This window comes from Drosophila kikkawai, chromosome 2L, assembly GCF_030179895.1.
Source record: "Drosophila kikkawai strain 14028-0561.14 chromosome 2L, DkikHiC1v2, whole genome shotgun sequence".
NCBI classification, from domain to species: domain Eukaryota; kingdom Metazoa; phylum Arthropoda; class Insecta; order Diptera; family Drosophilidae; genus Drosophila; species Drosophila kikkawai.
Genome location: NC_091728.1, coordinates 6,078,973 through 6,095,891, shown reverse-complemented (window position 1 = coordinate 6,095,891; position 16,919 = coordinate 6,078,973). Strand labels below are relative to the sequence as shown.

General features: G+C 39.6%; 2 protein-coding genes across 3 annotated transcripts in view; one reads left to right on the top strand and one right to left on the bottom strand.

The window, feature by feature from the left end:
• Positions 1-16,919, top strand: part of LOC108074540 (MKRN2 opposite strand protein) — a 56,641-nt gene that overhangs the window by 33,452 nt on the left and 6,270 nt on the right. The window lies entirely within an intron of this gene.
• The window catches only part of eys (eyes shut), a 54,845-nt gene that overhangs the window by 35,245 nt on the left and 2,681 nt on the right, over positions 1-16,919 (bottom strand). For both annotated transcript variants that reach the window (XM_017166622.3, XM_070283262.1), the window contains exons 2-3: positions 4,149-5,042; positions 694-842 (exon numbers count right to left, since the gene is read on the bottom strand). In XM_017166622.3, coding sequence (XP_017022111.1) covers positions 694-842; positions 4,149-4,624 — 625 coding nt within the window. In that variant the 5' untranslated portion in view covers positions 4,625-5,042. The remainder of the gene's footprint in view (positions 1-693; positions 843-4,148; positions 5,043-16,919) is intronic.

The following is a 16,919-nucleotide window of genomic DNA, read 5'->3' as shown; positions in this document are numbered from 1 at the left end:
TATTCCCCCCTCTTGCTCCCTGGTCTAGCGTAAATTTTACAAATACGTTTGGGGCAAAAAAAAGAAAATCCTGTGTGTTCGCGCGTCCTGGCAGGAATTCCTCTCTATTTGCTGGAGTACGCGTTTCTCGGCTCGGGGATCTGTCTCTAGACCAAGTGCAAACCACCAAGCGAGACTGAGTTTTTTATGTTTGGCTTAATAAAAATACATTTCGCACGTGGAACGGAAGAGGAACTTCACCCACTCAACTGGCTTGCCACTCCACTTTGCGTGCATAGTCCTTTATTCCCCGTTTTTCCTATTTGCCTAACTGCACTGTGAACTGAAAAAAAAACCCTGAAATTCTAAGGTCTTCAGGTTATCCTTAGATTCGCATAAATAAATATATGTTAAATGTTTGCTTAGTGTACTTAATTAATTTCTTAATCGTTACCAATCGATTTTCTTTTTAAATAATACTTTCTTGAATTGATTACCTTCCTCTATAAAGTATTTTAATATTATTGTTACTTTTTCTTGTATTAATAATATCAAAGTAAAGGTTAGTCTTCTCAATATGTTTTGTGCATATAAAAAGGTTTAGTTTTGTGCATTTCAGCTGGATGATTCTGGCCCCAAATATAAACCGCATTCAGGCACTTGTCTGTACACCCATGGGTGGGGGTGTATAGATGGCAGGAGTAGTACACTTACCGGAAAATCCTTCCGGACACGTACAATTGTAGTAGGCCACACCGTCCACACATGTCCCGCCATTTTGACAGGGGCCCGACCAGCATTCGTCCCAATTCGTTTGGCACTGGATCCCTGTGTAGCCATCAATGCAGTAACACGAGTACGAGCTGTTATAGTCGTAGTTGTAGTTGTAGTTGTAGTTTTCCCCATAGTTCCGGATGGTAGTTGTTGTTGTTGTTGTTATCATCGGCACACGTGGGCGGAGGACGAGTTCCAGGTTTATCCGTGGGTGGAACGGTGTGTCAATGATGCATCAAACGTTGCGAAAAAACAGCAGCAGCAGCAGCAGCAGCAGCGGCACAGCAAAAGAAATGAAACAACAAAAAAATATACCATAGTTAGAGAGTGTGGTGTAACGAGACGGCGAACAAAATGCTTTGGATAAAAATAGTAACAGCAAATGGCACAATACAGGAGGGCGGGCAATACGGAGAGGGTAGATAACACGATGCACACCACTCCGGACTATAATGGCAGTTTGGCGTTATTGAAGTGACGGTTCCGGCCCAGATGGGTGGATAGATACGGCACATATCCCTCTGGTTATCTAACCCGTACAACTAGGGAGCTAAAACTCAATCTATAGCTTGGTGGGTTTACATCGGAAAGGACTAATTAAAAAATTACAATTGTATAGTAACCAAAATATAGGAATATATGAATAAAGATATACATTTTAATTATTTTAAAAAATCTGTAAAGTTGTCTTTTTGACTAATATTTTTAACGTACAATAGTTTTTATTAAAATTCTTTAGATCAATTGAATATGTAACCATATATTCCCACTCTCGCACTCATGTTCCCCTGTATTGCAGTATTTTCCTGAATAAATTACACTGACTTTTCACGCCCAGATCTTCTAGATCTTCCTGCATGCCTGCAGGCACTGCACACATATTATATACCCTACAACCAACTGGCTGGCCAGTTGAGTGCCATAAACTTGTGGCCGACGTGTAACTTGAGTTGTGGAAATAAATATTTGGTAGACATTTGGGATTGGGTTGGTGCTCTTTTTCCATTTCCATTTCTATTCCTATTTCATTGCCCTGCCTGAAATTGAAAATGAAACGGAAGCGGAAATGCAAAGAGCCAAAAATGTGTCAGGGGAGCTGCTGCGGAAGAGTGAAAGCTGCTGCTCGGATAGAATGCAGACATGGAGGAGCTGATGCCAGGTAACCATAGCATCGCCAGCTTAATTAAAGAAGTTTACCCCCATGCCCACTCCTGGGGATGTGTTGTTGGGGGCTCAGGTCTGGCTTACTGTTGTCCTTTATAATGGATTACATTAGGATGCAGGTGGCCGGGCAGCCGAAGCCTTCCGCTGCACTTGTCTGTTATGGTCTAAGCTAGACACACTCGCCTGTTGTTCTCACAGTCCGTTGTTTCAGTCTGTATCAACCGAGTGAAACCCTCGAGATTCCGGCTGATTATGGCCTTCGGTTGGACATTTTCACCCCAGAGACCGTTTGATTTGTTTCCTTCAGCCAGAAGCAATTGGGAAATGACTACATAATGGCATTTGGCTGCCACTCTGCGGACTGAATACCAGAGTGGAAGGCCGATCGGTAAAAGTGTATGGGTTCTTGAGAAGCAGTCATTGGGATGTGCTTCGCTATTTATACATAAGAATTCTCATGCGAATTGAATCCACTCAAGAAGGTGCCTAAAAGTGGGCAATAATAAAGCAACGAACCACTTTGTTCTTAGGCAAATTTCAACGGCACCAACTACTTGATGGTTCTGGCAATTTGCCAAACAAATCATATCCCTATCCTCTTTTCCAACTATTTTAGTAGACTTTTATTGGCCGCCACTGTGCACTTTTAAGAGCCAACTCATAAAACGGTTTAAGGCAAGCTTATCGAACGCATAAACCGGGATAAACCAATAAAATATCAATGTTCTTCAGTGGCAGTAAACTCCTCCGCGATTATCAATCGCCGTTGCTTTTCCTTTTGTTGCCAACTTTAAGATGGTCGAAAACTATTCAGTTAATCCGTTTAAATCTCATGGCATCGTGTTAAATTTAATTGCAGCTATAAATTTCGCTTGCCAACACATAAACTTTTCCATCCATCGCCTTAGTTTTTCCTTTTCTTTTTTTTTCAGCCTGGCAAATGCAGCCGGGGAAAAATTTAAAGCTTCTGGTTTTCGCATTTGACTTGCAGCTCTCGGGCGAAGCTATCGTGGAAAAATATCTTAACCGCTTTTCCTGACGGCACTATTGGGTGGTTCTGGGCGGGATTAGCGGGCTGCATATATCGCGAAGTGAGCATGGAAAAATAAAATAGCAGTTACTTAGTTCTATAAATGGCGTCAAGTAGAGCGATGTTGGTTGGCGTAGCAGAAGTGGTGGGGGAAATAGAAAAAAGTCCATCGTCTTCTAACTTGTTTGTGCATAATGTATATATATCTGACTGTCTGAGGCTAAATCGTGAGGCGAAGTCTGTGGCAGCTAAGCCTCACAGTTTACCCCACTGAGTGGCGAGAAGTGCAGCAATTTAAGGGGCTCTTTTGGCTTGGATTTGGGATGAAATGAAGATTCCGGTTGGTACTGGCAAAGGATTTGAATAGATTACTTTTACCGAAGATGCGAAAAGAGTTTGGTGCCGAAATTAACATAATTTAATTTATATAAGTAATTATATAGACTTTTGTACTTTAATTAAATTTCTTCGAAAATCAGGGCAAAATTTATTAATACTTGAAAATTTTAGCATATCTGGGCTGTAAATTTATCGCATTGAGAATGCACTTTGGCTGACCGTCCAAGTTCATAATTTTCCTGCTGCTTGCAATTGAAAACCACTCAGCATACTCCCTCTCTCTCTCGCTTTTCCTGATTTTCCCGCACTTGCAGTGGCCGCAACTTAACCCCATTTAAACGGACATGCATTAAAAAAAAGATGTGTGAAGGATGGCGGTAAGAGAATCCTGCTGGAAAATGAAACCCAAGGCTGCATCAGGAGAGGAGGAGAAACATCTGTGCAAATTCATTTCCCTGCAAAGTGGGGGCATCAGCATCAAGGGCTCCACATATGCCATTATTTGGTATCGTATCGAATGGCCGGAGAGCAGAACTGCAACTGAAACTGCGAGCCCTCCTGATGCTCAAGTGGCGCAAGTTTATTGCCACTCGAAATGCGTTGGACGGGCTTATTGGCCCTTGCCCGGGCCGATAATAAGCCGGAAAAAATCGTACTATGGATGGTAAATTGCCCGCTCTAGGGTCCACTGAAGTGCAAGGAGATGCTTAAAGAAAATGACTAAACATTTGAAATCTACTTGATTAGCAGAAGAAAATCCATATTTTGTGGTGGTAAAGCAAGTAAAATTAATTTAGTTTCAGTGTAATTGCCATCTCTAATCATGCCCATTTGCTGTTTGAAATTTTCTGCGTGGACTTACCTGTTCAGGCCATCGATGCAGACGCCGAACACACAGGGATTGCTGAGGCAGGCGAAACCCGCCTGGCTGCTGCCCACAAGTACGCCCAGGATTAGGGCTGGGAGCAGCAGGCTCTGGGCCAGTATCCTTAGTGCCCGGCGAGGGACTCTTACTGCTGACGATGATGCTGCTGCTGCTGCTGCTGCTGCTTCTGCTGATGATGATTTGGTGGCTGTTATCGTTGGTTTCTCTATTGTTGCGGTTGGCATCTTTAGCAGGTGGTTTCGTTGCATGTCCTTCGGCTGAACAGCCACCAGTCTGGTAGTGGTAGCTCCGTTGGCTGTCAGCGGTGTGGTGGCTCGAGAGGTGACGAGGACCTCATCCTCGTCGCTCTCCCGTTGCGACTGTCCCAATGGGGGACAACGGCGACCCGTGTCGCGTCTGTTTTGGGGCGGTTGCGCCATTGTCTGCGTATCAATCCAATGCCCGTTGATCATACGGCCCGTGGTACGGAAAATTTAACTTTGATTAGAGCCGAAGCTGCTGTTGCTCCTGCCGGAGATGGAGTTGGAGTATTGCTTCCACTTGGGTGTCCTCGTTGCTGGTCGTCGTCGTCGTCGTCGTTGTCTATCCGCTTAAGTGCTTTATTAGTTCGCATTGTTTGCCCCACCGATTGTTCGCTGGCCCAGCAGTCCTTGGATGCAATCTGCGTCGCCTTCGCATCGCATTCGCATCCTGCAGCTCACAGCCCACAATTTCCCGGCATTCCTGCTTATGATTTGTCCCTTATATTTCGTATTTCCTATTCTTTGGTTGTTTATTATTCTCGATGCTGCTTATTTTCAGAGCTCTTTGCTTGGGATTATTGCTCTTGTGGCCGCTCACATTGTTGCTGTTGCCATTTCAATTTGCAATCTGGAAAAAATTGTGAAGAGAGCATACAATAAAAATCATGAATATTCTGGGATAATATTTGCCGCAACAATTGTTAAAGAATGGTCAGGAGCTTTTGGTTTGCCGCTCTCAAGTGGCAATTAAATAGTTAAAGGACTGCCACAAGGGTTGCCACAACAATTGGTTAACAATGGCTAGGCCTGGTGCTATTATTGTTGCATTTTATTTGAATTCTGGCATTGATTTCCGGATATTCAGGAAGGGAAATAAAATAACTTTAATAATATACATGCATCTACTCATAGAACATGACCCAGACAAAATTTTTCAGATTTAAAAAATTGTATGTATTTCCAGAAGCCACTAAGAAGTAGAAGGTTCCCAAAAAATAAACTTGGAAACAGCACAAACTACATGTAAACCCTCAAAGCTCATCACTTTGTGTGACAGTCGAAAAACGTTTTATTTGTCAGCTCCAAAAGCTGGACAACTAATCCATAATGCCGCCATGTGGCTTTCCATTTCATTTCGCTGCTGCTGATGGCCAGATGTATACAACATTTTCCCATTTTACCCATCACACATGTGTCAAAATAAACCCTAGAACTTGTTCGCATATCGCACATATGTTGGAAGGACTTGGGTTAGTTGCGGAGCTACTAAATCGTTGAAGAGAGGGTGGAATTGCAGGCTATCGCAGAGCTAAGAACATGTATCAAATTATCCGTTAGTTTGCTATGAGCACTTTGGTAAAACGAATTTATTTTAAGTCACTTTTGCAGAAAATTGGAAATTGTATTTTTATGTAGTGAGGGCATATATCTGTTTCTCTGAGACCATAAATGATCTGCTTTGTATCTAAAACAGATATTTTATGGTCTCAGGATTATTTGTCTTATTTGAATAAAAGCATAATTATGATAATGATAGTACATAAAGTACATTGTAAAAATTAAAAGTAAAAACTTCAGAAAGCTAATTAAAATTTAGTTTTTGATCTCTGTAAAGTTCCAAACAATTTGCTATTACATATGTACATGTAAAAAGTTAAACTTTATTCCCTTTTTTCACATCTCCCAAAGCAAAGAATACTTTTTTCATGACGTTCGCTGAATATTTACGACAGAAAAAATTTCAGTGGCTGAACTGAAACCTGCAACGTCAATTATAGCGAAGCACCAAAGCAACGGACATTTGCCATGGCAACGGACCAGCACTCGGGGATATGGCATGACTAGGAGCTGGCCCAGGATCATCACTAGGAGTCGCTGCCAGGCGACTCATAACTTGACTGCACCATCAACATAAATCCGACTTAACTTGGCCAAATGGTCAGCGGCCAGCGGTCTGCAACTTTTGCAGCCTCATGGAGCGAGGCATTTGTTGGCCATATTGTTCGAGTCCGACATTATGTCCAACGTCAGTCATAATGTTAGGATTATAGCCAGATAATGCGGGAAATGAGAGGGAATCGGGTTGACCATCTAAGGGTAGAAATTAGACTTGTTTCACAAATTGAAAGATGCAAACGTTAACGTTGACTGACTCGCATAAACTTATCATATATCGCCATGGCAACTGGTGCACACGCATCCGCAAAAACACTCTGCACTTGCAAAATAAATGGGCATTCATCATATTTATTAAATATTTTAAATATTTATAATCAAAGAGTTGTATGTCCTTGGATCAATAAACGAAATACAACCAAAAAATGTACTAAAAACAATACTTTAAATAATAACAAACATCTTTAGTACTAAAATAGTTCGACCCTTCTATTTCTCCGAGTGCACTCCGTGTTGTCAGGTTGCCGCCAGGCAATAGATCCTGATGATGCTGATGAGGCTCCAGTTACCTTTGTTGTTGCTGCCATTTTGCCATTACCAACTGCATTGTCAGGAGGCTAACAACAATGAGGACCGAGATGGAAAAAATGCAATACCTGGCTGCATGGTAGATAGCGAAAGGGATAGGAATTCAGGATGAAGGAGTACGAGGTGAAGGAACTATCGGGGGTACATGGATATCATCACATTGCTGATGACGGCAGGCGACGAGAGGCGGCGAATGAATTTAGCTTGTAAACACAGGCAGCATGAAAGGCGCACGGTTGGCTCAAACTGGCCAAGAGCCAAGTTACCGGGCGGACGGGTATGAGAAGGGACCGAGTGTCCTGGAGAGGCAATCTCGAATTGCCAGAGTAGAAGCCTCGAGTTGTTCAAGTTTCAGAAGAGACATTGCCAAGTGGCAAGCACTTTTCCCATTTTTGCCAGGAAAAGCCATTCAACACGGAACAAACAACATTTTGTCCATTTTCATGCTGACAAACCAGTTGGGAATTACAAGTTATAACGAGCGGTAAACTACTTTATATGTTTAAAAAAAAAAGGGGAATTGAAAAAACAATTCTAGCAGTAAATAATATTGTAAGGTGGAAATAAAAAATCCAATTTTAGGAACCTTAATTATTAAAAAAATAAGTAAATATTTAACTTTTGACAAAAATTTAGTCCGAAGTTTTTTATTTCAAATCAAATATCCATAAAATTTAATATTAAAACAAGCTTCTCTTTAATATAAATAATTTCCTGTTGGTCAATGTACAAGTTACGCAAGAGAAAGACCTATAAAACTTTAATAAGATTTTTGTAACATTTTCTTTGATGAATTTAATGTTTTTGGGCAATCGTTAAGCTGGCATCGTCACTGCCTGGCACCTGCAGGTAACCGTGCGACATTTTTGTAGCTGCGAAAATGTTAACTAGCGCAAAAAGAGCCATAAAACCAAAGCGTTTTCGTTCTGGAAATTCACGTCCACCTGAAATAAAAGCCGCTGGCCAAAACTGAGATCTCTACAGCCTAGATGTTTCGGCTTTTATTGTTGCCACTGCTGTTGCTGCCGTTTCCGTTTGGCTTTTTATAGCATTTGCAGCAAACTGCAACTTTGTGAAAGTCTCAGGGGCTTGGGAGTCCTGGCCAGGAGCCCGGGGATCTGCCATTAACGTGGCCCATTTGCCGGGTCTCTCTGTGTGTGTGTGTGCGAGGGTGTGTTGACATAATGTTGCAGATTTGCTGGAGAAGACGGTGTTGCCTGTCCTTCAAGGATTTGATGACATTAATGAATGGGCCTTGTTAGGCAATGTGTAATCTGGTGGGGTAATTATAAGCAGGTTTTTGGCTGCTTCGTTAGTCCTTCATGATGATGAGCACGAGAGAGTGACAGACCTCTGCGGGGTGAGCAGGAATGCTGGAAAGGTTGGGAAGACAAATGGCCAAAAACGGATAGTGATGGATTGTAGTGTGAATTACAGGGGCAAATTGGTAGGAAAACACTCTGAGCTACGTAAGGAAAGCAGGAAGTATTAATGATAATGAATAAATTAGTTTTAAGTGCCCAAGTAATATTGTAATTAATAAATTGCCTACAACTAATGTTCATCAATCAAATTTGATGTTATTATTATTATTATTGATGTTTCATTATTGCTGAAAAATGAAACTTGAGCCACAATTATGAGTTTATGCTTGAAACTTCATTTCTTTTTCAACAATTTATCAAATGAAAACTAAGATTAAATGTAAACCCTGAATAAAGTTATCTTCTTAAACTATTTCAACATTTTAAAATAATTAAGTTTTCAACAGAAAACTATACTTTGACCTATTGTTGTCCTAACTTTATTTCAATTATCCTTCAACTTCTAGTTATAATTCTTCATAGTTGTCTCTTTTTCATGTCCTTAAACTTTTAGATAATTACCAGGCATTTCGCTCTTATTTCTTTGGTATTTTCCAGACCAAAGAAATTTGCTCGCATAAATTTAATTAAATTGTGCACATTTTTTTACGGCTTGTGTTCTGCAATTTATGCAAAGCGCTTTCGAGTAAACAAGTGCTGGTATACAACAACAAAAAAAAAGTTGAAATATGCTGAGACGACACAGTTTTCTCTCTTTCTCCCCTTTTCATTCATATTGTTAATTAATTCTGACAAATATTGTGCAAATATTTGGAAAAACTCTGAAGCCCAACAACAAGGAGGGCGGCATAGGGGCGTGACAAAGCAAAGAAACAGAGATCCCAGTTTATAATAAGGACGACAATATGCCAAGGCATTGAGCCAGCAGAATCCTCATGTAAATTCGGCTTTTTGTGTGTGCTGTAATATAGAGCGTGTGAAAATCGATGGCCAAAAATAAACAACGCACACACACACAACTACACATGGTAAAATAATTAACTTGTCTTTGACAAGACATATGAGTAAACACATTCCACTCTCGCTCTTTCTCTCTCTGTTAATAAAACACGCCATGTTTGCAGTGCACAAATACAATTACCTTTAAGTACCCCTGTATACCCCATGCCACCTGTCCACCCGTCTGCCTGTCCCCCCTTCATACCTATACATATTTCCCTCTTCACTCTTGGCAAACACGTGCTCGGCCAGCTACCAGTTCCGTTTGCTTAATACGATTACATGGTCTTTCTGTGCAACCCAACAAGCCCTTCCCCGAAAAGCATAGGCCACCCAAAAGCAGCTGGCCAACTGATGTTGGACCACACAGGGAGAAAAATATGGTACATTTGAAATAAAAGTGTTTAAAGTATATAAATCTAACACAATATATTATTTAATAAAATATATTTTGGAAAAGTAAATACTGTAATTTCATAAACATTTTTGTTTATTTTCCTACTCACATAATTACCACTATTTCTTAGGCACATTTTCTTGCTGTGCACAAACGTGACGTGGCCCTCTGAGCTTATGGCTCGAAAAGGATGAGCCAAAAAGAGGGGGGCGGGAATGCCTGACATGTTGGTTAGAGGGCGTGGCCCCAAAGTTGGATTCTTGTTATTGTTGTTACGGGTCGTTATAATTAATTGACTTAAATCAATTTCTGACTTTGAAGTATTCGTGAGCATTTCTCTGTCACAGTTGCTGCTGATGATGTTCGAAAATGATTTTCATAACTCATACGCAGTGTGGGTTCGATGGGGGTTGAAATTGGTTTCCCAAATAAAGTGAAGAAACTGAAGGTGAATAAGCAAGGAAATTATATTTGAAATATAATATAACAACCGTATTAAAACTATCTGACTGAAGATATACTATTCTATCCTTAGACTCCACCTTAAAATTGAATATATGTTTGAATTTATTTTCACACAATAGCTAAGTCCTTGCTTTGCTTAAACTTCCAATGGAATTCACCTATTTTGCATTCAGTTTCCTTTGGCCTAGAACGCAAAAACCATGGCTAGTGCATTAGCTTTGTACTGATATCTTTTGCTCCGCGACACTGCTTTTTTTTTCTTCTTCCTTTTTAAGCAGTAAGGATGGAGGATAACATGCGACATCCGTTGCCTAGGAAGTTGAGAAGCCGCCCAGATATATGACTGCCATATCCTGGGCTGCATCTGCGTCAGCTGGAAGATTAAGTGTCAGCACGCGCTCACTCACACAAAGAGGTCGCACTCACACATACTCAGGACGATACAAGAATATTGCGCATACGCCATGTGTTCGCCGTCTTTGACTTTGGAACTCTCTCCTTCAGTTTTTTCTTAGCCCCCTTTTCTGCTGACCTAGCACTAACATTGTTGGGCTGCCATCCGCTCTGGTAGTTTTGCCTCTTTGTTTTCTAAATATCTTTTAAAAAGGTTTCGAAAATAGTCGTTGATTTTCTCCGGGTTTCCCATTGTGCCTGCTCTTCTTGCTGTTCATTGGGTCTGTGTGTAAACACATTTTGCAGGAAGAAAAAAAACAGGAAGAAAAAAAACTGCCTGCAGATTTATTTAAACGTATTAGCTTTGCAATTTATACACATGGCGTTGCACTTGACGTAGCCACATGTTTGCTCTGACTTTGTTTTGCTTCGTTTATGATTGCCATTGTCGTTCAATTGAATGTGAATCGGTCATTGATCGATGTATCTCCGACCACTTGCTGGCTGAGATGGCTTTGATTGACAATTTGGCTTGGCCTAATGGTCCAGGACCTGAGCTTTAAGTCATTAATTATGCAATTTGGTCAGCTTACTGAAGAAACTCGAGAAATTGGTTACCACATTTGTTCGTTTGATTGATTTTCCAAATGCATAAATAACCACTAGCAATTAAATTTGGTTTATAGTTAAGCCTAAGCTTAGTTAAAGGCCACAAATATTTTATTATAAATATATTTTATTGAACAGCTGTCGAGAAACTAATTAATTTTAGAGATTTGTTTTGATTTTTCACTTTTTCATATTAAAATGAATATTTTGCTTGCTTTAATCCTAGTTTTTAAATTGAACTTTAATATTTATGTTTTATGAAATGAAATTCCTTGGCCAAACTCAATGGTAAATAAACTTATCAATTGCTTTGAGGAAATGGCACTTTCATCGGGGAATTGTCGCATTTTTCCGGCTTACTTTTTTCTCTTTCATTTTCCATTTCGTGTTTGGCTTTTGGTTGCTATCAAAAATCAATATGAGCATGAAATATGCTTCGGCAATGCTCATAAGCCTAAAATGTGTGCTCTTCTCTTGCCTAATCCCCCTGCACTACTTTCGTTATGCTTTTCTGGGGGAAAAGTGCTCCACTTTGAGGAAAACTCCTTGCACAAGCCAACCGTCCCCTGTCCCCCCCTTTTGCCAGAACCTCACCCATTTTCGCCTACTCGCACCGCAACAGAAAATCACGCCGCAAATGCAATAAAAGCAGGCAACACACAAATGTAACATAAACAACACAAAGGACCAAGGCATTCGGGCGTAAAGGGGGATTTCTGAGAAGTATGAGAGGAGGGGCTGCTGTGGGGAAAAGTAGGAGAAGTAGGAGAAGGGGGCGTGGACCTGGGGGCGTAGTAGGCAGAAAGGCATCGGCATGGATACATCGATTATACAAGTGGCTGGAAACCAAGCCAAATTGTGGGCGGAGATAACTCCGATGGCTCCTCTCCTTCGGGTTCTTATACTTTTCTATATCCGTGCACTGAAAAAAAATATTTTAAGGGAATCTTACAAAAAGTTGCAATTACGTTGAACCTTTTTAGTGTTCAAGACAAATCCCAGACACGCTTAACTGTCTCTCTTTTTATATTTAATTAAACATATTTAAAGCTACCAAATGAAGATTTATGTGGTAATTCCTTTGCAGTGTAAATATTTGAGTGTGTGCGTGAGCTGCAGGACTCGGCTACGTAAAAATGTTGCATACTGCCAGGCGGCCAAAAACATTTTCCACATTTTTCGTAGTGGTAATAAAAGTTTTTATCGCTTTAAATGAAAATTTTTCGCTTCCGCAGTGTGAATTTTTCCTTTTTCTTACCCTCAAACCCCCCTCACCCGCATTTTCCGCTACCCCTGATTGTCGTCGTTGTGTTTATTATTGCACTTGGCTCTCGTGCTTTTGTATCTGTTTTGTTTTTTTTTTTTGTAACACTCCCATCTTTTTAGTGGGCGTGATCCCTCTTTGCTGCCTACTTTATCTGGGCCTCGTTCTTGTTGCTTTTACCAGAAATTGTAATTAAAATTGTGCAACTTAAGTAAATGCCTGAGCTGAGTATATTTATGTGGGCGACTGTAATTGCACGCGTGTGTAGCGGAAAGACGAAGAATGTTTGCATTTGCAAATGAGCAGAAAATTAAGTTAATTTAAATGCAGCTCGCTCATCTAGACAACAGCAATTTCGTGCTGGCGTTGGAAATTAGTTTATTCTGGTAAACTTTAAGACAAAATGCAAATTAGACTCTATGTCTACTTCGCCGATGGATAAATTATTTGGTTTATGCAAGAAATGCGATCTTAGACATATTTTTGCTTGGGAGAACTTTGAATTTTGGGAAGATAATTATATTAAATATTTTACATTCCATTAATATTTTCATATTATAAAACGATATCGATTTGGAGGTTTATGCTCGGTTTTCCTTGTCTACAATTAGTTTTTATTTAAGTTCTTATAAAACAAAATGCAGTTTCAGCTAAACCTTAAATACTCTGTTAAAAGGTAACCAAAAGAACAATTTTCTGTTCTAGACAATCGATATTTAATTACTTTAAAGTTTTCTTTTGAATTTCAATCGATACGGTGTCGCACAGATTTCTCAAATGCCTTTTGCCCCTTCAATATCACGTCGCAGCAATTAAATTAGTAGATGTAAAATCCTTTCTTTATTTTTTTCCCATCGAGAAGTCAAAGCGTTTAACTTTGTTGCAGCAAAGGGGAAAGCGAGGGAACGGAACTCGTTCAAAGGAATTTTTCGCGATGCGAGGCAAGTTAATTAACCATGGATGGAGAAGCGAACAAAAGGGGGGTTCGTGGGGCTGTCGGGAAAACCACCAAACTGTGTTGATGTTGTTGGTGGTTGCTGCTGCTGTTGCTGTTCCTGGCGGTGGTGGTGGTGGTTCTCTGTCAGCAGTTGACCAAATGAAGAGCTGACCAAGTCGCAGGGAGACGTCTTTTGTGCGGCTTGTTAGGGGCTGCCGTGACAAGTTGGCAGGGGGAGTTGGTCAAAAGGGAGTTGGTAAAGAGGGGAACGGGGGGCGGTGAAAAATCGAACAATGCTCTGGACAATCGTTTGTGGTTTGTCGCCGGAATTTTCCCGATTTCCCTTCTGTGGCTGCATCTGCTCTTTGCTTTGATTCCATTGCATACTTTGCTGCGCCAATGAATTGAGAATAAATCACTTTCAGACTTTGTGGCGGAATTTTGTGGCAAACTAAAATATGTATGTCATATTTAAATATATTAACAATATTAACTATTGAGTGATACCTTCAACATAAAACTAAAATAAAAATATTGGCTATTATAATTTTAATTCAATAATTTATTTGTCAGTTACTTCGAAAATTGTAAAATATTTAGGCTTTAAAATATTTTGAATAACTGTATATGATATTAAATTTATTTAAAACAAATTTTGTTAAGGCTCTTCAGTAACTGAAAAGCCCGGATTTCCTCTGACCAACGCATTCCCTTGAGCCAATTCATTGTACGAAATGCATCATTGGGATTAGCCAACCTGCTCACACCTCTCGGTACATAATCCCGGTTAGAGCTTTGTTTATGCATTCCCTTAGCCACGGAAAATCTTGTCATTTGGTGAGGAGATTTCCTTGACTTATGGCCCTTACCATCGTTGCCTGTTGGTAGTTGGCAGTTGGCCATTTGCAGCATTTCCACCACCACTATCACATGGCCAAGATGACGAGCCACCTACACACACAGACCCTAGCTTTTGGCCGCACTTAAAAGCGTTAACCATCACCAGCAGCTGTGGCAGGGCTTCTCAGCCATCGACTGGCACACACAATTGCACGAGACGAGGAATGGAAAATGGAGACTGAGATGCGAATGCACTGAACTTTGAAAAATGAGAAAATAATGGGGTTTTTATATAAAAAAAATAATTGGAATTATTCCTAGTTTTTGTTTTGTATCTATGAAAGGAAATTCTTTGATAGCTATTAAATGTTTTTTAATTTTCTAAAAATTAAATAGTTAAATATAAAAATATTTTAATAAAATATAAAATAATAATAATTAATTTAAATTCGACTCGAAAAAATCCTTTAAAGACTAAACTTAAAATCTATCTATATTAAAGCTGGTCAGATTTTCTTTCAGTGTTTAAATGAGGACGTTTACAGTGGAAAGGGCAGGCGCGCGTCAATGTCCCTCGTGTAACTTTTTTCATTTCGCCGAGTTCTTAATTAAATTATGAATTATGCACAGTTAGTTAAATAGACGAACGTTCTCTGGGCTTTCCTCTTCTGTTATTATTATGCATATATATACCATATATATTTCTTCCTTTTTTTTCTGCTTTGTTTAAGATTTAGCAGAGCTTACATTGAAGACGGATTTACCGGCATGAACATAAACGTAAACAGAGCTTTTTTACATTTTTGCTTTATGTTTGTTTTGCCTCGTAAATGGCATTACTAACCCAAATACTTTGTTATTGGTGCTGTCTGTGTCTGTGTGAGGGGCATAAATAAGTCGCTTATTTATTGCACGTACCACACACGACCTTAAATGGGCACAAAGTGAAAGTGTTTGCCTTCTGCCACCTCGCTTTCACTTCTTTCCCGCGTATCGAGTTTCCTTCAACTCGGTCTCAATCCTCTTCGCGGCTGCTCACATTTTTGTACACACACACTCCTGGCATTTGTTATTTCGGGTTTAGGCGCATAAAATGTGCGTAATAAAATTCCATGAATCTGTCGTTATTTATGACCGCAACGTGTACAAATATTTATAATACAAAAGTGTAAATAAAGGACTTTCACGCAGGTTTGAAGTTCAAGTAGATTTTCTGCGCTTATTTTGCCTCAATTAATTTGATAATGTCCGAAGTCATGGTCCCGGAAACTTTCAATTAACAGATGAAATAATTATGATTAAATGATGGCCTTTCGTTAAACAATAAATATCATCCAACTCTTTGAGTTTCGCCCCCCGATGAAAGCCAACAAAATATTTACTCTAAAGTTACCCAACCACTTGGCTTCTCCTCGCCGAGTAAACAATTCCCAAACTTAATTAGATGCTTTGGGGTAAGGCGAAAACGAGAATAAATTTGTAATTTACATTTTGCGTGATTCAAGGGAACAGATGCGACGCCGAAAGGTGAACAACAATGCAGCCGGAGGAAGATACGACAAGTGCTCAGCATTGGCATTCTTATGGTACACTTGGAAATAAGTTGAGCTTAGTTCTTCGTTAGATTTGTAAGAAATCATATATCGTTCCTGCAGTATTATCAGCTTTATTATATATCTACCAAATCTGAGTAATTTAATTATTATTAATAAAAATCAAAGTAGAGGTATCATTCATGTTCAAAATCCACTTTTAAAAATTACAAGAGCTTAGCAAAAAATTATTAAATTTATTTTTCAAGCCTTCAAAAACATATTCATAATTTTTCCTAAAGATCCTTTAAGAAAAATCTAGTTTTTCGTCGATAAAATTTCTTAGCTGTGCCCATAAATGTGTATGTCCTGGTGTTTTTCGAATGTGCCACCAACTTCTGAATAAGTATGTTTTATGCTGTGCCGCAATAGCAACAACGACAACAAAAAAACAACAATAACAACCAGTAACAACAAAAACAAGCAGCCACAACAACAATGCGTTGTCAACTGCGGAAGCGGAAACTTCAAAGCGCAAACACTTGGCTTTATGAAGCTGCCAAGGGGCTGAAGAAGCAGGAAAATGCTCCGAGGAAGGTGAAAATTTAAGGGGAAAATCGGAGAACGGAAGTTGGAGGTGAGATGAAGCTACAGAGCACTATGCGGCACACAAGAGTGGCACACCTTTTGAGCAGAGGCGCTACGAAAGGGGGCAGTTTTATTTATTCAGAAAAACACATTTCAAGGAGGAAAAGTTAGCTATACGTAATTGAAAGTGTATAAATAAGTCCTCTTTCTATAAATACTATTGTTTCGATCTCTGTTATAGTAAAGGTCTATAATTATTAGTTTTCCTTGTAATAAATATCTAGTTATGAATTGAAATCTTTAAGCCATTTTTCCAATTCCTTCAAAATGATTTATTAAATAATTATTAACATCTTTATGCCATTTTTGCAATTTCTTAAAAATTATTAATTTATGCAGCATTTTGTAATTGCTCTAAAGTTAGTTTGCTGCGTAAAAAAGTAAACTTTTCTTTAGGATCCTTTTGTAATTTTTACAGCACGCACCTGGCCTTTTGCCCCAAAAAAACTCCGCTCGCATCGCGTGTGTGAGGGTCTCGTGTCTGCTGAATTAATTCACGCATTGCAGGGAATTTTGAGTTCCTCTTTGGGCCCACTGCAAGCCGCTTTCAAAGTTGTCAACTCGGCTTATTTCATTTGGGGCTGCGGCCCTTCAGGATTCTCAACTTTGTCG